The sequence below is a fragment of the Oncorhynchus gorbuscha genome, linkage group LG16 (assembly GCF_021184085.1).
Source record: "Oncorhynchus gorbuscha isolate QuinsamMale2020 ecotype Even-year linkage group LG16, OgorEven_v1.0, whole genome shotgun sequence".
Classification (NCBI taxonomy): domain Eukaryota; kingdom Metazoa; phylum Chordata; class Actinopteri; order Salmoniformes; family Salmonidae; genus Oncorhynchus; species Oncorhynchus gorbuscha.
In genome coordinates this window covers 13991265-14012980 of record NC_060188.1, presented here as the reverse complement: position 1 = coordinate 14012980, position 21716 = coordinate 13991265, and the positions used below count along the sequence as shown (strand labels likewise).

The 21716-nt window shown below is 39.6% G+C and overlaps 1 protein-coding gene across 2 annotated transcripts; it reads right to left on the bottom strand.

Annotated features, from left to right (window-relative positions):
• Positions 1 to 10995: 10995 nt before the first annotated feature.
• LOC124000715 (cytohesin-3-like) lies at positions 10996 to 21271 on the bottom strand. Of its 2 annotated transcripts, none has more exons than XM_046307287.1 (14): positions 20841 to 21271; positions 20280 to 20346; positions 16675 to 16757; positions 16324 to 16388; positions 15676 to 15742; positions 14069 to 14187; positions 13857 to 13937; positions 13633 to 13745; positions 13274 to 13422; positions 13045 to 13156; positions 12788 to 12864; positions 12589 to 12660; positions 12112 to 12260; positions 10996 to 11946 (listed from the first exon to the last, which is right to left on the bottom strand). In XM_046307287.1, exons 1-14 carry the CDS (start codon positions 20844 to 20846, stop codon positions 11859 to 11861), a joined length of 1248 nt encoding a protein of 415 aa, XP_046163243.1. In that variant the 5' UTR covers positions 20847 to 21271; the 3' UTR covers positions 10996 to 11858. The 2 variants fall into 2 exon arrangements, with proteins under 2 accessions (XP_046163243.1, XP_046163244.1); XM_046307288.1 differs by having other exon boundaries at positions 20280 to 20388; positions 20841 to 21175.
• Between the last annotated feature and the right edge of the window lie 445 nt (positions 21272 to 21716).

Here is a 21716-nt window from a genome sequence, read left to right as displayed (position 1 = left end):
GTTTTTATTCTCTCTCTCTTGGTGCATCAGTGTTTTTATTCTCTCTCTCTCTGGGTGCATCAGTGTTTTTATTCTCTCTCTCTGGGTGCATCAGTGTTTTTATTCTCTCTCTCTGGGTGCATCAGTGTTTTTTTTTCTCTCTCTCTCTCGGTGCATCAGTGTTTTTATTCTCTCTCTCTCTTGGTGCATCAGTGTTTTTATTCTCTCTCTCTCTGGGTGCATCAGTGTTTTTATTCTCTCTCTCTCTGGGTGCATCAGTGTTTTTATTCTCTCTCTCTGGGTGCATCAGTGTTTTTTTCTCTCTCTCTCTCTTGGTGCATCAGTGTTTTTATTCTCTCTCTCTCTCTCTGGGTGCATCAGTGTTTTTATTCTCTCTCTCTGGGTGCATCAGTGTTTTTATTCTCTTTCTTTGGGTGCATCAGTGTTTTTATTCTCTCTCTCTGGGTGCATCAGTGTTTTTATTCTCTCTCTCTGGGTGCATCAGTGTTTTTTTTCTCTCTCTCTCTTGGTGCATCAGTGTTTTTATTATCTCTCTCTGGGTGCATCAGTGTTTTTATTCTCTCTCTCTCTGGGTGCATCAGTGTTTTTATTCTCTCTCTCTCTGGGTGCATCAGTGTTTTATTCTCTCTCTCTCTTGGTGCATCAGTGTTTTTATTCTCTCATCAGTGTTTTTATTCTCTTGGTGCATCAGTGTTTTTATTCTCTCTCTCTCTGGGTGCATCAGTGTTTTTATTCTCTCTCTCTCTTGGTGCATCAGTGTTTTTATTCTCTCTCTCTGGGTGCATCAGTGTTTTTATTCTCTCTCTTTGGGTGCATCAGTGTTTTTATTCTCTCTCTCTGGGTGCATCAGTGTTTTTATTCTCTCTCTCTGGGTGCATCAGTGTTTTTATTCTCTCTCTCTCTGGGTGCATCAGTGTTTTTATTCTCTCTCTCTCTCTCTGGGTGCATCAGTGTTTTTATTCTCTCTCTCTCTTGGTGCATCAGTGTGTTTTTATTCTCTCTCTCTCTGGTGCATCAGTGTTTTTATTCTCTCTCTCTCTTGGTGCATCAGTGTTTTTATTCTCTCTCTCTGGGTGCATCAGTGTTTTTATTCTCTCTCTCTGGGTGCATCAGTGTTTGTATTCTCTCTCTCTGGGTGCATCAGTGTTTTTATTCTCTCTCTCTGGGTGCATCAGTGTTTTTATTCTCTCTCTCTCTCTGGGTGCATCAGTGTTTTTATTCTCTCTCTCTCTCTTGGTGCATCAGTGTTTTTATTCTCTCTCTCTCTTGGTGCATCAGTGTTTTTATTCTCTCTCTCTCTTGGTGCATCAGTGTTTTTATTCTCTCTCTCTGGGTGCATCAGTGTTTTTATTCTCTCTCTCTGGGTGCATCAGTGTTTTTATTCTCTCTCTTGGTGCATCAGTGTTTTTATTCTCTCTCTCTCTTGGTGCATCAGTGTTTTTGTTCTCTCTCTCTGGGTGCATCAGTGTTTTTATTCTCTCTCTCTGGGTGCATCAGTGTTTTTATTCTCTCTCTGGGTGCATCAGTGTTTTTATTCTCTCTCTCTCATCAGTGTGCATCAGTGTTTTTTTCTCTCTCTCTCTGGTTGCATCAGTGTTTTTATTCTCTCTCTCTTGGTGCATCAGTGTTTTTATTCTCTCTCTCTCTGGGTGCATCAGTGTTTTTATTCTCTCTCTCTGGGTGCATCAGTGTTTTTATTCTCTCTCTCTGGGTGCATCAGTGTTTTTTTTTCTCTCTCTCTCTCGGTGCATCAGTGTTTTTATTCTCTCTCTCTCTTGGTGCATCAGTGTTTTTATTCTCTCTCTCTCTGGGTGCATCAGTGTTTTTATTCTCTCTCTCTGGGTGCATCAGTGTTTTTATTCTCTCTCTCTGGGTGCATCAGTGTTTTTATTCTCTCTCTCTGGGTGCATCAGTGTTTTTTTTCTCTCTCTCTCTTGGTGCATCAGTGTTTTTATTCTCTCTCTCTCTCTCTGGGTGCATCAGTGTTTTTATTCTCTCTCTCTGGGTGCATCAGTGTTTTTATTCTCTTTCTTTGGGTGCATCAGTGTTTTTATTCTCTCTCTCTGGGTGCATCAGTGTTTTTATTCTCTCTCTCTGGGTCTGGGTGCATCAGTGTTTTTTTCTCTCTCTCTCTGGTGCATCAGTGTTTTTATTATCTCTCTCTGGGTGCATCAGTGTTTTTATTCTCTCTCTCTGGGTGCATCAGTGTTTTTATTCTCTCTCTCTCTGGGTGCATCAGTGTTTTTATTCTCTCTGTTTTTATTCTCTCTTGGTGCATCAGTGTTTTTATTCTCTCTCTCTTGGTGCATCAGTGTTTTTATTCTCTCTCTCAGTGTTGGTGCATCAGTGTTTTTATTCTCATCAGTGTTTTTATTCTCTCTCTCTCTGGTGCATCAGTGTTTTTATTCTCTCTCTCTGGGTGCATCAGTTTTTTTATTCTCTCTCTTTGGGTGCATCAGTGTTTTTATTCTCTCTCTCTGGGTGCATCAGAGTTTTTATTCTCTCTCTTGGTGCATCAGTGTTTTTATTCTCTCTCTCTGGGTGCATCAGTGTTTTTATTCTCTCTCTCTGGGTGCATCAGTGTTTTTTCTCTCTCTCTCTCTTGGTGCATCAGTGTTTTTATTCTCTCTCTCTGGGTGCATCAGTGTTTTTATTCTCTCTCTTTGGGTGCATCAGTGTTTTTATTCTCTCTCTCTGGGTGCATCAGTGTTTTTATTCTCTCTCTTGGTGCATCAGTGTTTTTATTTTATCTCTCTCTTGGTGCATCAGTGTTTTTATTCTCTCTTCTCTGGGTGCATCAGTGTTTTTATTCTCTCTCTCTGGGTGCATCAGTGTTTTTATTCTCTCTCTTTGGGTGCATCAGTGTTTTTATTCTCTCTCTCTGGGTGCATCAGTGTTTTTATTCTCTCTCTCTGGGTGCATCAGTGTTTTTATTCTCTCTCTTGGGTGCATCAGTGTTTTTATTCTCTCTCTCTGGGTGCATCAGTGTTTTTTTTCTCTCTCTCTCTCTCTTGGTGCATCAGTGTTTTTATTATCTCTCTCTGGGTGCATCAGTGTTTTTATTCTCTCTCTCTCTGGGTGCATCAGTGTTTTTATTCTCTCTCTCTGGGTGCATCAGTGTTTTTATTCTCTCTCTCTTGGTGCATCAGTGTTTTTATTCTCTCTCTCTCTTGGTGCATCAGTGTTTTTATTCTCTCTCTCTTGGTGCATCAGTGTTTTTATTCTCTCTCTCTCTGGGTGCATCAGTGTTTTTATTCTCTCTCTCTGGGTGCATCAGTGTTTTTATTCTCTCTCTCTCTGGTGCATCAGTGTTTTTATTCTCTCTCTCTCTTGGTGCATCAGTGTTTTTGTTCTCTCTCTCTGGGTGCATCAGTGTTTTTATTCTCTCTCTCTGGGTGCATCAGTGTTTTTATTCTCTCTCTCTGGGTGCATCAGTGTTTTTATTCTCTCTCTCTCTGTGTGCATCAGTGTTTTTTCTCTCTCTCTCTCTGGTTGCATCAGTGTTTTTATTCTCTCTCTCTTGGTGCATCAGTGTTTTTATTCTCTCTCTCTCTGGGTGCATCAGTGTTTTTATTCTCTCTCTCTGGGTGCATCAGTGTTTTTATTCTCTCTCTCTGGGTGCATCAGTGTTTTTTTTTCTCTCTCTCTCTCGGTGCATCAGTGTTTTTATTCTCTCTCTCTCTTGGTGCATCAGTGTTTTTATTCTCTCTCTCTCTGGGTGCATCAGTGTTTTTATTCTCTCTCTCTGGGTGCATCAGTGTTTTTATTCTCTCTCTCTGGGTGCATCAGTGTTTTTTTCTCTCTCTCTCTTTGGTGCATCAGTGTTTTTATTCTCTCTCTCTCTCTGGGCATCAGTGTTTTTATTCATCAGTGTTTTTATTCTCTCTCTCTGGGTGCATCAGTGTTTTTATTCTCTTTCTTTGGGTGCATCAGTGTTTTTATTCTCTCTCTCTGGGTGCATCAGTGTTTTTATTCTCTCTCTCTGGGTGCATCAGTGTTTTTTTTCTCTCTCTCTCTTGGTGCATCAGTGTTTTTATTATCTCTCTCTGGGTGCATCAGTGTTTTTATTCTCTCTCTCTCTGGGTGCATCAGTGTTTTTATTCTCTCTCTCTCTGGGTGCATCAGTGTTTTATTCTCTCTCTCTCTTGGTGCATCAGTGTTTTTATTCTCTCTCTCTTGGTGCATCAGTGTTTTTATTCTCTCTCTCTCTTGGTGCATCAGTGTTTTTATTCTCTCTCTCTCTTGGTGCATCAGTGTTTTTATTCTCTCTCTCTGGGTGCATCAGTTTTTTTATTCTCTCTCTTTGGGTGCATCAGTGTTTTTATTCTCTCTCTCTGGGTGCATCAGAGTTTTTATTCTCTCTCTTGGTGCATCAGTGTTTTTATTCTCTCTCTCTGGGTGCATCAGTGTTTTTATTCTCTCTCTCTGGGTGCATCAGTGTTTTTTCTCTCTCTCTCTCTTGGTGCATCAGTGTTTTTATTCTCTCTCTCTGGGTGCATCAGTGTTTTTATTCTCTCTCTTTGGGTGCATCAGTGTTTTTATTCTCTCTCTCTGGGTGCATCAGTGTTTTTATTCTCTCTCTTGGTGCATCAGTGTTTTTATTTTATCTCTCTCTTGGTGCATCAGTGTTTTTATTCTCTCTCTCTGGGTGCATCAGTGTTTTTATTCTCTCTCTCTGGGTGCATCAGTGTTTTTATTCTCTCTCTTTGGGTGCATCAGTGTTTTTATTCTCTCTCTCTGGGTGCATCAGTGTTTTTATTCTCTCTCTCTGGGTGCATCAGTGTTTTTATTCTCTCTCTTTGGGTGCATCAGTGTTTTTATTCTCTCTCTCTGGGTGCATCAGTGTTTTTTTTCTCTCTCTCTCTCTCTTGGTGCATTAGTGTTTTTATTCTCTCTCTCTGGGTACATCAGTGTTTTTATTCTCTCTCTCTGGGTGCATCAGTGTTTTTATTCTCTCTCTCTGGGTGCATCAGTGTTTTTATTCTCTCTCTCTCTGGGTGCATCAGTGTTTTTATTCTCTCTCTCTCTGGGTGCATCAGTGTTTTTATTCTCTCTCTCTCTCTGGGTGCATCAGTGTTTTTATTCTCTCTCTCTGGGTGCATCAGTGTTTTTATTCTCTCTCTCTGGGTGCATCAGTGTTTTTATTCTCTCTCTCTGGGTGCATCAGTGTTTTTATTCTCTCTCTTGGTGCATCAGTGTTTTTATTTTATCTCTCTCTTGGTGCATCAGTGTTTTTATTCTCTCTCTCTGGGTGCATCAGTGTTTTTATTCTCTCTCTCTGGGTGCATCAGTGTTTTTATCTCTCTCTCTGGGTGCATCAGTGTTTTTATTCTCTCTGGGTGCATCAGTGGGTGCATCAGTGTTTTTATTCTCTCTCTCTGGGTGCATCAGTGTTTTTATTCTCTCTCTTTGGGTGCATCAGTGTTTTTATTCTCTCTCTCTTGGTGCATCAGTGTTTTTATTCTCTCTCTCTCTTGGTGCATTAGTGTTTTTATTCTCTCTCTCTGGGTACATCAGTGTTTTTATTCTCTCTCTCTGGGTGCATCAGTGTTTGTATTCTCTCTCTCTGGGTGCATGAGTGTTTTTATTCTCTCTATCTGGGTGCATCAGTGTTTTTATTCTCTCTCTCTCTCTGGGTGCATCAGTGTTTTTATTCTCTCTCTCTCTCTCTCTCTCTCTGGGTGCATCAGTGTTTTTATTCTCTCTCTCTGGGTGCATCAGTGTTTTTATTCTCTCTCTTGGTGCATCAGTGTTTTTATTCTCTCATCAGTGTTTTTATTCTCTCTCTCTGGGTGCATCAGTGTTTTTATTCTCTCTCTCTGGGTGCATCAGTGTTTTTATTCTCTCTCTCTGGGTGCATCAGTGTTTTTATTCTCTCTCTCAGTGGGTGCATCAGTGTTTTTATTCTCTCTCTCTGGGTGCATCAGTGTTTTTATTCTCTCTCTCTGGGTGCATCAGTGTTTTTATTCTCTCTCTCTGGGTGCATCAGTGTTTTTATTCTCTCTCTTGGGTGCATCAGTGTTTTTATTTCTCTCTCTCTTGGGTGCATCAGTGTTTTTATTCTCTCTCTCTGGGTGCATCAGTGTTTTTATTCTCTCTCATCAGTGTTTTTATTCTCTCTCTCTGGTGCATCAGTGTTTTTATTCTCTCTCTTTGGGTGCATCAGTGTTTTTATTCTCTCTCTCTGGGTGCATCAGTGTTTTTATTCTCTCTCTCTGGGTGGTGTCAGTGTTTTTATTCTCTCTCTCTTGGGTGCATCAGTGTTTTTATTCTCTCTCTCTGGGTGCATCAGTGTTTTTTTTCTCTCTCTCTCTCTCTTGGTGCATCAGTGTTTTTATTATCTCTCTCTGGGTGCATCAGTGTTTTTATTCTCTCTCTCTCTGGGTGCATCAGTGTTTTTATTCTCTCTCTCTCTGGGTGCATCAGTGTTTTTATTCTCTCTCTCTCTTGGTGCATCAGTGTTTTTATTCTCTCTCTCTGGTGCATCAGTGTTTTTATTCTCTCTCTCTCTGGTGCATTAGTGTTTTTATTCTCTCTCTCTCTTGGTGCATTAGTGTTTTTATTCATCAGTGTTTTTATTCTCTCTCTCTGGGTGCATCAGTGTTTGTATTCTCTCTCTCTGGGTGCATGAGTGTTTTTATTCTCTCTATCTGGGTGCATCAGTGTTTTTATTCTCTCTCTCTCTCTGGGTGCATCAGTGTTTTTATTCTCTCTCTCTCTCTCTCTCTCTCTGGGTGCATCAGTGTTTTTATTCTCTCTCTCTCTTGGTGCATCAGTGTTTTTATTCTCTCTCTCTCTGGGTGCATCAGTGTTTTTATTCTCTCTCTCTTGGTGCATCAGTGTTTTTATTCTCTCTCTCTCTTGGTGCATCAGTGTTTTTGTTCTCTCTCTCTGGGTGCATCAGTGTTTTTATTCTCTCTCTCTTGGTGCATCAGTGTTTTTATTCTCTCTCTCTCTTGGTGCATCAGTGTTTTTATTCTCTCTCTCTGGGTGCATCAGTGTTTTTATTCTCTCTCTCTGGGTGCATCAGTGTTTTTATTCTCTCTCTCTGGGTGCATCAGTGTTTTTATTCTCTCTCTCTGGGTGCATCAGTGTTTTTTTTCTCTCTCTCTCTTGGTGCATCAGTGTTTTTATTATCTCTCTCTGGGTGCATCAGTGTTTTTATTCTCTCTCTCTGGGTGCATCAGTGTTTTTATTCTCTCTCTCTGGGTGCATCAGTGTTTTTTTTCTCTCTCTCTCTTGGTGCATCAGTGTTTTTATTATCTCTCTCTGGGTGCATCAGTGTTTTTATTCTCTCTCTCTCTGGGTACATCAGTGTTTCTATTCTCTCTCTCTCTCTGGTGCATCAGTGTTTTTATTCTCTCTCTCTCTGGGTGCATCAGTGTTTTTATTCTCTCTCTCTCTTGGTGCATCAGTGTTTTTATTCTCTCTCTCTTGGTGCATCAGTGTTTTTATTCTCTCTCTCTCTGGGTGCATCAGTGTTTTTATTCTCTCTCTCTCTGGTGCATCAGTGTTTTTATTCTCTCTCTCTCTTGGTGCATCAGTGTTTTTATTCTCTCTCTCTCTTGGTGCATCAGTGTTTTTATTCTCTCTCTCTCTTGGTGCATCAGTGTTTTTATTCTCTCTCTCTCTGGGTGCATCAGTGTTTTTATTCTCTCTCTGGGTGCATCAGTGTTTTTATTCTCTCTCTCTTGGTGCATCAGTGTTTTTATTCTCTCTCTCTCTTGGTGCATCAGTGTTTTTGTTCTCTCTCTCTGGGTGCATCAGTGTTTTTATTCTCTCTCTCTGGGTGCATCAGTGTTTTTATTCTCTCTCTGGGTGCATCAGTGTTTTTATTCTCTCTCTCTGGGTGCATCAGTGTTTTTATTCTCTCTCTCTGTGTGCATCAGTGTTTTTTTCTCTCTCTCTCTCTGGTTGCATCAGTGTTTTTATTCTCTCTCTCTCTTGGTGCATCAGTGTTTTTATTCTCTCTCTCTCTGGGTGCATCAGTGTTTTTATTCTCTCTCTCTGGGTGCATCAGTGTTTTTATTCTCTCTCTCTGGGTGCATCAGTGTTTTTTTTCTCTCTCTCTCTCGGTGCATCAGTGTTTTTATTCTCTCTCTCTCTTGGTGCATCAGTGTTTTTATTCTCTCTCTCTGGGTGCATCAGTGTTTTTATTCTCTCTCTCTGGGTGCATCAGTGTTTTTATTCTCTCTCTCTGGGTGCATCAGTGTTTTTTTCTCTCTCTCTCTCTTGGTGCATCAGTGTTTTTATTCTCTCTCTCTCTCTCTGGGTGCATCAGTGTTTTTATTCTCTCTCTCTGGGTGCATCAGTGTTTTTATTCCCACCCTTGTTTGAAGAGAAATTTATGTGAGAAGTCACTTTTACAAAAAGCATATAGACATTTCTTTGGTTCACTCTTGCCTGTAAAGCTTTAGGGAAGGGTTTCATAAGATTGTAGCCTATGCTTACTATACATTCACTCAAACGGTGTACTGCATATTGTGTGTGGACATACAGTACTGTATATTTAACTGTGAGTGAGAGAGGACTTACAACATATACATACTGTGTATATTACAGTAGCCCTCTTCATGGATGTTGCTGTCACACGTGGGGAGGGTTAGTGTATCACTCCCTGCATCAACTCTCTACTCCCTGTATGTTTTGTCTCTCATATCTGCATAAGGGCTATAGTAACCTCAGAGCAGAACCACAGCCCTATGACAGACACACATGCACACAGGAACTGATGTGCACAGGAAGGATACTTGTGTTTTTCATACCACAGGTGCAGGCCTCATTTCACAGTAGAAATACAGCACTTAAAGGAAAACCCTACCCAAAAACAACATTTTGTCATTTGTTTCAGCAGTCCATTTCTAGTCCCAAAATGTCCCAAAAAGTTTTCAAGATGAATAACTTTCAAAATAGAGAAACACAGCCAGTATGATGCATCTTTCATCACATGATGCTAAAAACAACGCAGCACCTCAGTACACAGTACCTCAGGATGACCACATGACATGATTCAATGTTTCTTCATTAGGAGCTGTGCATTTGGTTTGCTAAAATATATTTTCCCATGTCATGGGAGACATAAAGCATATGGATGAGTGGTTATTAAACTCTGACACCTAGTATTGAAAACTGAAAACCAACAACAGATTATAATCTGGCACCATCTACTGGACATTTTAGAAATTCAAATAGTGATTCCTTTGATAATATCTTTGTGTTTTTCCTTATTTGTGTTGAACAATATCAGATTGATTACATTTGTATCACTAAATAATAAAAATGGTTTAAAACTACTTAATTTGATTGTACACTGAACAAAAATATAAACGAAACATGCAACAATTTCAAAGATTTTACTGAGTTACAGTTCATAAAAGTAAATCAGTCAATTGAAATAAATTCATTACACACTAATCTACGGATTTCATATGATTGGGAATGTAGATACACATATGTCAGTCACAGATAACTTTAAAAAAAGTTAAGGGTGTTTATCAGAAAACCATCAAATCTGGTGTAACCACCATTTGCCTCATGCAGCATGACAAAACTTCTTCGCATAGTTTTTAAAGCTGTTGATTGTGGCCTGTGGAATGTTGTCCCACTCCTCTGCTGTGCTAAATTGCTGGATATTAATGGGAACTGGATGTTGGACACATCAATCCAGAGCGTCCCAAACTCCTGCTCAATGAGTGACATGTCTGGTTAGTATGCAGGTCATGGAAGAACAGGGACATTTTCAGCTTCCAAGAGTTGTATACAGATCCTTGCAACATGTGGCTGTGCATTATCCTGCTGAAACATGAGGTGATGGCGGCGGATGAATGGCATGACAATGGGCCTCAGGATCTCAATCATGGTATCTCTGTGCATTCAAATTGACATTGATAAAAATGCAATCGTGTTCGTTGTCTGTAGCTTATGCCTGCCCATACCATAAACCCACTGCCACCATGGGGCTCTGTACCCACACAACGCCATACACACTGTCTGCCATCTGTCCAGTACAGTTGAAACCGGGATTCATCTGTGAAGAGCACACTTCTCAAGCGTGCCAGTGGCCATCGAAGGTGAGCATTTACCACTGAAGTTGGTTAAGATGCCAAACTGCAGTCAGGTCAAGACCCTGGTGAGGACGACGAGCACGCAGATGAGCTTCCCTAAAATGGTTTCTGACAGTTTGTGCAGAAACTATTTGGTTGTGCAAACCCATAATTTCATCAGCTGTCCAGGTGGCTGGTCTCAGTCGATCCCGCAGGTGAAGAAGCCGGATGTGGAGGTCCTGGTCTGGCACGGTTACACGTGGTCTGCGGTTGTGAGGCCGGTTGAACGTACTGCCAAAATCCCTAAAACGACATTGGAGGCGGCTTATGGTAGAGAAACAAGCATTCAATTATCTGGCAACAGCTCTGGTGGACATTCCTGCAGTCAGCATGCCAATTGCATGCTCCCTCAAAACTTGAAACTGTGGCATTGTGTTGTGTAGCAAATTTTAGAGTGGCTTTTTATTGTCCCCAGCACAAGGTTCACTTGTGTAATGATCATGCTGTTTAATCATTGATATGCCCCACCTGTCAGGTGGATGGATTATCTTGGCAAAGAAGAAATGCCCACTAACAGTGATGCAAACAAATTTGTAAAAATAAAAATGTAGAACATTTTTAACTTTTCTGCTATCTTTTATTTCAGCTCATGCAACATGGGACAAAACACTTTATATGTTGCGTATATATTTTTGTTCAGTATATATCTAAGATATTTATGATAATAATAATAATAAGAAGAAGGTGTATTACATTTGTAAGGCGCATTTCATTTTACAGAATAAATATAAAATGGACAGGGACAATGAAACCAATGAGCAGTGCAATCAACATAGAGCCCTCCTGAAGAGAAAGGTCTTCAGTCACGCTTTTTAGGCCCGGTTGATGTAATTATAATCTGCTACTATCTGTCATCTGTTGTGAAAGAAGTACACACATATTTATAATAAAATAAGCATGTATTATTTATTATTTATTAAACATTATTAAGGCATGTATACAGACGTGTGTATTATCAATGTCTGTACTTTAAAGGCAATGTGCAAAATAACTTTATATTATAATACAGTATTTACAAAATACATATGTTATGAGTTGAAAAAAATATATATTTACACAATGCCTCTAAGACAATGGAAGAACGTCGCAACACTGAATCAGTGTTGAAGTTTTGTGTCCACGTAACAGGAATTCTATAGGCTTGGGAGAGGAAAAGGCTCGTAGTACAGAGGCTTACTAGGAACTGAAATCGCTGAGCCTGGTGCAAGGTGAAAAGGTGGAGCATTTCCGTAATGCTTAGCTGATAGTTCCTTTGTTCGATGCTTATGAAACAGAATCAACTATAACTATATACAACTACATTTGAGTAACTTTGCATTATACATTACATGTCCAAATCTGTCCTTATAGAATGATGCATTATTCTTACAGTGCTACACACTTATTTTTGTTTGCAACTCTCTCCCACGTACTTGTAAATTCTTATTTTTAAGAAATATGAACAGAAATCACTTTCTATTAGTAATTGAACAGACTGAGTGACTCTAACCTCAACCATAAAATTAGACTTACAGTAAGTGGTATGGGGAGTTTCTGGTTTGACAGCTTCAAACCACACACAGGTCACAATGATCTTTTTTCATTCAGAGTTACAGTATTGCACTAATTCTGTACTGCACAGCACTGTAACGTTAAGCGCCATGTCTATGTACTTGAACCAGTCTATCATTTCCAAGCATTTCTGCTATGGAGAGGGACCTCTACAGATCATTCCCGGGCTCAATTCCCATGATGCTTTATATCATGTCTGATGTCTCAGTCCTGTGAAGCATTGTTGTTGTAGATGACTCTCCTCTTGCGCAATGACACCAGGTCATAGAAGGGATCCTTGGTGATACTTGCTCTGAGGCAAAGACAGAGAGAAGAATAAGACAAGTGTCCAAATGATAATCATCATCAAGTTCACTTTATCCTTGGTGCCAGGACACAACTGTCATTTGGGATGTCATGTGTGAAGTGTATGGCGTGTAGTACAGGTATGTGTTAAGCCTGGGTTGAGGTGTCTGACCTGATGGAGCCTATCCAGTCATCTCTCTCATCTGCTGTGGCTGCACTCATCCTGTAGGACTGGTGTTTCCCCTCCACCACCCTGCCTCCGTTCTCTGTCTTGCACGCCTTGATCTTCTGCCCTCTGGGGTTGTAGATCTCTAGACAATACTGCTCACAAAGAAGCACACACATGCATACAAATGTTCACAAAACACCTGCCCAAGCCAAATTACTGGTAATAACTTCATTTTTTAAAAGGAAATGATCCCATAGTATATTGGTCTAATTACTCCTAATCTTCCAGTTAAAACCTTCCTTTCTCATACGGAGGCTATGAGTCATACGGAGGCTATGAGTCATACAGTGCCGTGACAGCTAAGAGAGTAGCTTCTGTAAATGTGACTTCTGCACAGACTATGAGACTGAAACACCATAGAACAGGTGGCACTGCCATAAACCTTAGACAGAAGTATGCAGTCAGTGGAATACACTGTACCTGTTTGGTAGAGTCTTCTATCTCTCTTACACAGAGGTTCTCAAGGGGAATGATCCCTATGGGGTCTTTATCCTGAGGGAGGAGGAGAGAGAGTTGCTTTGGTCAAGAACTATCACTTAGCAGTAACTACTACCATCCTTTATCCTAAATTACATTACTGGCAAACCCTATGACAAAGTTGGGGGTATAGCATACTCACTGTGGTATACTCAAAGTAGTACAGACAGCTGTCTGTCAAAATAAACCACCGCCTCTTCCATGTTTTCACCCTTCCTCCTGCAGAGAGGAAAAGTTTACATTTCATTACACAAATAAAATGTTTAATCATGAAACTCTCCATCCAACAAGCTCCATAAAGGAAATCAGATCATTCTGTGGTAAGCTTATTTTTAATGCTTGGTAATGGCACAATTATAAGACAATTCTCTTATCTAATGATATTGCTAATCATCTCACCCATTTTGAGCAGCCAACCCTCTCTGTCCGGGTTGAAGAAGGTGTGTGTGAGGTCGTTCCCATCATCCTCTGGAATTTTGAATGGCTCGTTCCGAATGCTCTCATAGAGTTTCTGGATTTAATGGGGTAGTAGATGAGAGTTAGCTACAGCTACAGACAACAACAACCAAATAGGGGTCACATTCTGAGAGTGGAGTTAACTCCTGACCTCTGACCCCTGAAGCCTCACCATGAGCAGGTCGTTGGGCAGGTCACCCCCATTGTTGATGCCTCTGTTCATACTGAAGAAGCGCTCCAGAGTGGGCTTGTCTTTCACGTTGGGGTTATGGAGACTGGTGTTCAGCATGATGACGGCAAAGGACAGGATGTAGCAGGTGTCTGTTTGAAACACCCACACATTTCCTTACTGTTTGGTCAATGATATATATTTGCAAGCTTAATCAGCATCACCTTTGTGAAATGATTTGAATATGCCTCAAAATGTACTCCTCAACCCCCTCCCCATCTGTCTTGCTGATCTGTCAGTGTAGGGAGTCAGCAGCATGGTAGAGGAGGCTGATTCCTGTGCACTACAGTACTGTACAGTACCTGTTGACTGGAAGACCCCTGCATTACAGTCACAGTAGCGTGTAGCGAATGCCTCCATCATCCTATCAATCTTCTGGGCTTCTCCAGGGAGACGGAAACTCCACAGGAACTGCCTACAGGGATGAGCCAGGGAAGAGACAGGATTGACTGTGGAAATGAATATAATAATGAGAATATATTAATGTATGAGTGTAAAAGAGGCACTAGTGAAGTGCAGCACTAACCTCAGTGCCTGCACCAGATTCAGGTCGGAGAACTCGTGTAGTTCTACAAAGGCTTTCAGAGTTTGAAGGTGCATTTCCTCCCTGCATGAACACAAACAAGAGTCAAGTCAGTGATATGGAGATTATTTAGATAATGAGTGGTTATTACAGTCATCATTATCCCCATCAACAAAGCCATCATTATCCTGGTCATGTTCAGAAGCATTGTGTACCTCTCTCCTAAAAAGTTCCCAATGGCTGTCTTGTTCAGTCCTTCTTCTTTGTATAGGAACTCAGCCACTGCCTCTGCTGTCCACTCCAACAGGTCATTGTCAACCAGGTACTGAATACCCTGGGGGAAGAGGCCATGACAAGTCAATGAACATGTATGAACTTGGAAGATATGAATGCATTAATGCATACATGTATGTGGAATTTAAAAATTTCAGAAATCATAATGAGGTCCAAAGCACTGTGATGTGCAGTAGTGGTCATGCACATATGAAATATTCTGTATGCATTGTCTGCCATTCTGAGAGAGACACCGGAAGTAATATATCTTCTTATATCTAAACAATGCAGAGCTTCCAGCTAAAGAAACCAATGACCTGCTTGACTCGATCTCTAGCCTTTGCACACACCCACACATAGGCTTTTCTCCAGGGTGGTCATACAGGCCAGGCTTTTCTCCAGGGTGGTCATACAGGCCAGGCTTTTCTCCAGGGTGGTCATACAGGCCAGGCTTTTCTCCAGGGTGGCCATACAGGCCAGGCTTTTCTCCAGGGTGGTCATACAGGCCAGGCTTTTCTCCAGGGTGGCCATACAGGCCAGGCTTTTCTCCAGGGTGGTCATACAAGCCAGGCTTTTCTCCAGGGTGGTCATACAGGCCAGGCTTTTCTCCGGGGTGGACATACAGGCCAGGCTTTTCTCCAGGGTGGTCATACAGGCCAGGCTTTTCTCCGGGGTGGACATACAGGCCAGGCTTTTCTCCAGGGTGGTCATACAGGCCAGGCTTGTCTCCAGGGTGGTCATACAGGCCAGGCTTGTCTCCAGGGTGGTCATACAGGCCAGGCTTATCTCCAGGGTGGTCATACAGGCCAGGCTTGTCTCCAGGGTGGTCATACAAGCCAGGCTTGTCTCCAGGGTGGTCATACAGGCCAGGCTTGTCTCCAGGGTGGTCATACAGGCCAGGCTTGTCTCCAGGGTGGTCATACAGGCCAGGCTTGTCTCCAGGGTGGTCATACAGGCCAGGCTTGTCTCTGGGGTGGTTATTCAGGCCAGGCTTGTCTCTAGGGTGGTTATACAGGCCAGGCTTGTCTCCAGGGTGGTCATACAGGCCAGGCTTGTCTCCAGGGTGGTCATACAGGCCAGGGGGACCTTATATTATGGTTTTGGCCTCTCGTCAGATGAGAGGAAAGGAGGGGTGTTTGTAGTTTGAGCAGGAGAATGCGCCTCCGCTCCTCTTCACGGAACAGGATGTGGTTCTCTCTCGTTTTCTCTCCCCCTCTCTCTGCCTCCGCACAGTTGCACTTCTGCACATAAGTCACGTCACTCGCTCAGCATTCATTCGTTTGTAACAGATTATTTGTTCTGTCATCTTGCAGTTAACTATTTAAACTTCTATCTGTGGCATGCCTCCGTCAGTAGAGATGTGATAATTATACAGATTTTTACTACTTAAATTTTATAATTGAAGCACTTCACATTTCGGTACATATCTGATCCGTATGTATTTGTGTTTAGTGTATTCCACATTGAGTAATGTTATGACTTTGTCTTACCAGAGAACCTCACCTGGAAAAACTAAGGGCTCTAATTACAGTGTGTGACATGAGCTCACCTTTTTAGGGTCCATGTTGAATTTCTTTTTCCCACTTAAGAACCTCTTGTTTCTCACAACATTTTTGCTGAAGAGAGACAAAGACAAAACAGAATAAATATTGACAAAGGATAATTACACCACTTTTGCCCATGAGCGTTATACTAGCTACAGTATGTGTCCACTGCATAAGAGATGACACAGTGAGAGTGAGACAATTAAAGGAAGCTGGCGTTGTCCTGCCCGGAACATGTCTCAGTGTTTCATACTGCTGACATATAAGAGTTTTACCACATTCCTGTAGCTGCTAGTGAAGAAACAGGAAACACACATATACAGAGGGGCCTTACAGATGGGGGGCAGAATCTGTTCTTGAAGACAACGCCCCCAGAGCCCACTTATAAGGACGAAGAGGTGACCACAGTGGGGGGGGGGGGGGGCTCCGTGCCTTTCTTAGTCTGAGTTAGGGAGGGATATGACGTCAGAGGAGCCTCTTTGTCAAGATGGATGTCAGGGAATATTGTTGATCTGGTGTTTGTGCTGTGATAGATTCAAAAGAAGCTACGACACACTGCAAAGTGTTACTGTAGCTAACTCTCCCACAGAGGAAGAGGCCAACTGGTCAATGGTAACCTATTCGAATGAGCCATTGTGCAAGCTCTAACTTACTTCTCCTCGTCCGCCTCAATGTTGTGGATTTCTGTCATGACGCTGTCAATCTCCAACCTCAGCTTCTACACAAGGGGAAATGATGTCAAAGGGATGAGATGATAATATGTGGTATTTTAGCCATAGCTGACTCAAGACCTTGGCACATACAGGGGTACAGGGTCAGTCAACTCATAAAACTGTATGTTTCTGAGATGTTATAACTTTTGAGGGAGGCTTGTGAATTGTGAATGTAATAACTGTTGTAGGTAATGTCACAATATAGTTAGTTTCATTCTGGCAAAATTCAGTTTCATAAAGCATTTTGACTGTAGAAAAACGAGCCCTGGTTGAGAGGATGATTTACTGTACCTGAATGTCATCTAATAGGTCACTCTTATGAAACTGCATGGTGTCTATCTCCTGCCTCTCCATTGAGCTAAGCATTGTGGAAGCTGTATAATTGATTATACACACAAACAAACATACAGATGAAACCATCATTATCATCCAATGCATAAATGAAGCAGTCGGACAAAACCCCTGAGACCTAATTGAGACATCTTCCTGTATACACTGAACATATCAAAGGTGTCAGAGATGTGCCTTGACAACCACCCTCACACCAACCCTAGCATACAGTAAGTCAACATACTGCACTTCTCAGCACTAGCTAAATATAACTGCTGAACTTCAGCTTTTTATAGAATGAGCCCCAGTAATGTCCATTAGTAAGTGATCTGCTCTAGTCTTGTCCTCATAACAGCTTCTCACGGTTTTTAGATGAGGGTTATTCATTACTCCCTTTTCAGGTTATAACTAGACAACACAACATTATAACTAGACAATACAACATTATAACTAGACAACACAACATTATAACTAGACAACACAACATTATAACTAGACAACACAACATTATAACTAGACAACACAACATTATAACTAGACAACACAACATTATAACTAGACAATACAACATTATAACTAGACAACACAACATTATAACTAGACAACACAACATTATAACTAGACAACACAACATTATAACTAGACAACACAACATTATAACTAGACAACACAACATTATAACTAGACAATACAACAATATAACTACACAATACAACATTATAACTAGACAACACAACATTATAACTAGACAACACAACATTATAACTAGACAACACAACATTATAACTAGACAACACAACATTATAACTAGACAACACAACATTATAACTAGACAACACAACATTATAACTAGACAACACAACATTAACTAGACAATACAACATTATAACTAGACAACACAACATTCTAACTAGACAAAACAACATTATAATTACACAATAAAACAATATAACTAGACAATACAACATCATAACTATAACTAGACAACAACAACATTATAACTAGACAATGCAACAATAACATTATAACTTACAACAACTAAAACATTATAACTAGACAATTATAACTAGACAACATTATAACTAAAACATTATAACTAGGCAATACAACATTATAACTAGGCAATACAACATTATAACTAGACAATACAACATTATAACTAGACAATACAACATTATAACTAGACAACACAACATTATAACTAGACAACACAACATTAACTAGACAATACAACATTATAACTAGACAACACAACATTATAACTAGACAACACAACATTATAACTAGACAAAACAACATTATAATTACACAATAAAACAATATAACTAGACAATACAACATCATAACTAGACACCACAACATTATAACTAGACACCACAACATTATAACTACACAATACAACATTATAACTAGACAACACAACATTATAATTACACAATAAAACAATATAACTAGACAATACAACATTATAACTAGACACCACAACATTATAACTAGACAACACAACATTATAACTAGACAATACAACATTATAACTAGACAATACAACATTATAATTACACAATAAAACAATATAATTAGACAATACAACATTATAACTAGGCAATACAACATTATAATTACACAATAAAACAATATAACTAGACAATACAACATTATAATGACACAATACAACATTATAATGACACAATACAACATTATAATGACACAATACAACATTATAACTAGACAATACAACATTATAACTAGACAATACAACATTATAACTAGACAATACAACATTATAACTAGACAATACAACATTATAACTAGACAATACAACATTATAACTAGACAATACAACATTATAACTAGACAACGCAACATTATAACTAGACAATGCAACATTATAACTAGACAAAACAACATTATAAATAGACAATACAACATTATAACTAGAAAATACAACATTATAAATAGACAATACAACATTATAACTAGACAATACAACATTATAACTAGACAATACAACATTATAAATAGACAATACAACATTATAACTAGACAATACAACATTATAACTAGACAATACAACATTATAACTAGACAAAACAACATTATAACTAGACAATACAACATTATAACTAGACAATACAACATTATAACTAGACAAAACAACATTATAAATAGACAATACAACATTATAACTAGACAATACAACATTATAACTAGACAATACAACATTATAACTAGACAAAACAACATTATAAATAGACAATACAACATTATAACTAGATAATACAACATTATAACTAGACAATACAATATTATAACTAGACAATACAACATTATAACTAGACAAAACAACATTAACTAGATAATACAACATTATAACTAGACAATACAACATTATAACTAGACAATACAACATTATAACTAGACAAAACAACATTAACTAGATAATACAACATTAACTAGACAACACAACATTATAACCAGACAATACAACATTATAACTAGATAATACAACATTATAACTAGACAATACAACATTATAACTAGATAATACAACATTATAACTAGACAATACAACATTATAACTAGACAATACAACATTATAACTAGACAAAACAACATTAACTAGATAATACAACATTATAACTAGACAATACAACATTATAACTAGACAATACAACATTATAACTAGACAAAACAACATTAACTAGATAATACAACATTATAACTAGACAATACAACATTATAACTAGATAATACAACATTATAACTAGACAATACAACATTATAACTAGACAATACAACATTATAACTAGACAAAACAACATTAACTAGATAATACAACATTAACTAGACAACACAACATTATAACTAGACAAAACAACATTAACTAGATAATACAACATTAACTAGACAACACAACATTATAACTAGACAATACAACATTATAACTAGACAATACAACATTATAACTCGACAACACAACATTAACTAGATAATACAACATCACCAAACTCCATCTATCTTGGCAATTAGATTGTTGAACACTATACTGTGAACAACGCCTCTGAACGTTACTTGATAGTCAGTAATGAGAACTTGAGGTATATAAAAGCTATTTGACAACAATATGTCTCTATAAATTCAGGTGATGCTATAATAAAGTGAATAACATTCATCACTGTGGTAAAAGTGATCAAAACAAACCATTTGAATCCGTTGGACACTGCTGACTTTATACCACAGTGTATATAGGTCAAGGTAAAGAGACTGAAAGCACAATAGTCACTGTAGACGGTAGTGAATATCTATTGTGAAGACAGGTACTATATCAGTACCTTATAGTACCAGGTACTATATCAGTACACTTTCTTATTAGTGTATTTCATTTTCATTTCTCAAGTAAGATATTCACAGCAACAAGTCAAACCCCCATTGTCTACTGACACTTCAACACTTCATCATCTTACATAAAGACACTCATGTATTGTTCATGGTGTTAATCCCCAGATAATATAGCCTAATTAGGGATGTTAAATTGCAAAATGGACTGTAAAACGTAAAAACCTGACCTTTTCCCCAGAGGAAGCTGTCTTTTCTTTGGCTGCCCATGTTGGAGGTGTTGGAGAGCGACTGTGACTATACAGGAAACATGTGTCAGTGTTGAAGTCATGTAGCCTACTGCAAGACATGAGCTACAGCGTCAATAGCATCCTCAAAACAGAATGAACTGACCACCTAAAGTCAGTGCTGTTACTGAAAAAATGGCATATACTGCACAAGTAAAGAAGATGTGTGTGTGTGTGTGTGTGTGTGTGTGTGTGTGTGTGTGTGTGTGTGTGTGTGTGTGTGTGTGTGTGTGTGTGTGTGTGTGTGTGTGTGTGTGTGTGCGTGTGTGCGTGTGTGCGTGTGTGCGTGTGTGCGTGTGTGTGTGTGTGTGTGTGTGTGTGTGTATTGACTGGTGATACCAGTTCGAGATAGATCTAATGCACAATATCCATAATTATTCAGCAGTCAGTGTGAAAATGTAGCCAACATAAGTGACCTTAAGTCATTTGAAAATCCCTTGTGCTGAACTCAAACAACCACAGATTGAAACTCTGGGGAGACTAATAGATCAACCAACTGCTTACCTTCATAAATAGATGTATGAGGTCATGAGAGAGTAATTACGTTCTGACAACACTCATGTAGACATGTACAGTAGATGGGAAGAGTGCTTCAGGCAGGGGTGGAAGCCACTTCTGACGCCTCAGATCAAGTACCATGCCCAGACCTGCGCAACTCGAACTGTCAGTGCGTTTGTAAATTCAATCTGGTGTGCCAGAGGGCGCTCAGTGTGCTCTGAGCGTTTGTTTCGCTCTTGGGGGGAGGGGCGTTCAAAGCGCACACTGGACGCTCTGGCCAAGGAGTAGGGTTGATCCGAGTGTTCTGACCTCACAATGGCAGTCAAGCACCCAAGCTAATAGGCTCAAGTTGGCTAGCTTCCTAGCTACTTCCAGACATGAACGAGAGAACGCCTCAATCTGACCATTTTACCATTTTACTCACCCTAGCAAAGCTGATTAGACATGTTTTCTAGAGCGTTCGTGGCTGCTGATGGCAACAATTTAATAACGTTTTTCCCCGACGTTTACCGACACTGGTCATATTCAACGGGTGTTGCATGTTCGTAAATTCATCAACTACTCTTCACCACTGCACACTCAGACGAGAGTGATCTGATATCAGAATAGATAGCAAGAGCACATTTTACGAACGCACCCCTAGGCATCAAACGTGATTTTTATAAATCCACTACTTTTTGAAATTATATAATTCCCTGACTACTTCTTAGCTAGGTATAAAATAAGACTTTTCAGATTTTTTATGTTCATTTGCAGATTTCTGCAACAATAAAACATAGAACTTCTGTGAGTAAAGGCTAGTTGTCAGCCCCGTTTATATAACTCGTGTGCATATAGAGTACTTGTCAAACGCTGCTCCCAGTTTCTTGATATAGGGCACCA

Bases quoted from the DNA above. Each gene is read 5' to 3' on its own strand.
- LOC124000715 (XM_046307287.1), bottom strand. The intron at 14,188-15,675 runs GTGAGCTCATGT...CTCTTCCCCCAG, and splicing joins TCAACATGGACCCTAAAAAG to GGTATTCAGTACCTGGTTGA. The intron at 12,865-13,044 runs GTGAGATGATTA...TCCTCTCTGCAG, and splicing joins GGGTTGGCTGCTCAAAATGG to GAGGAAGGGTGAAAACATGG.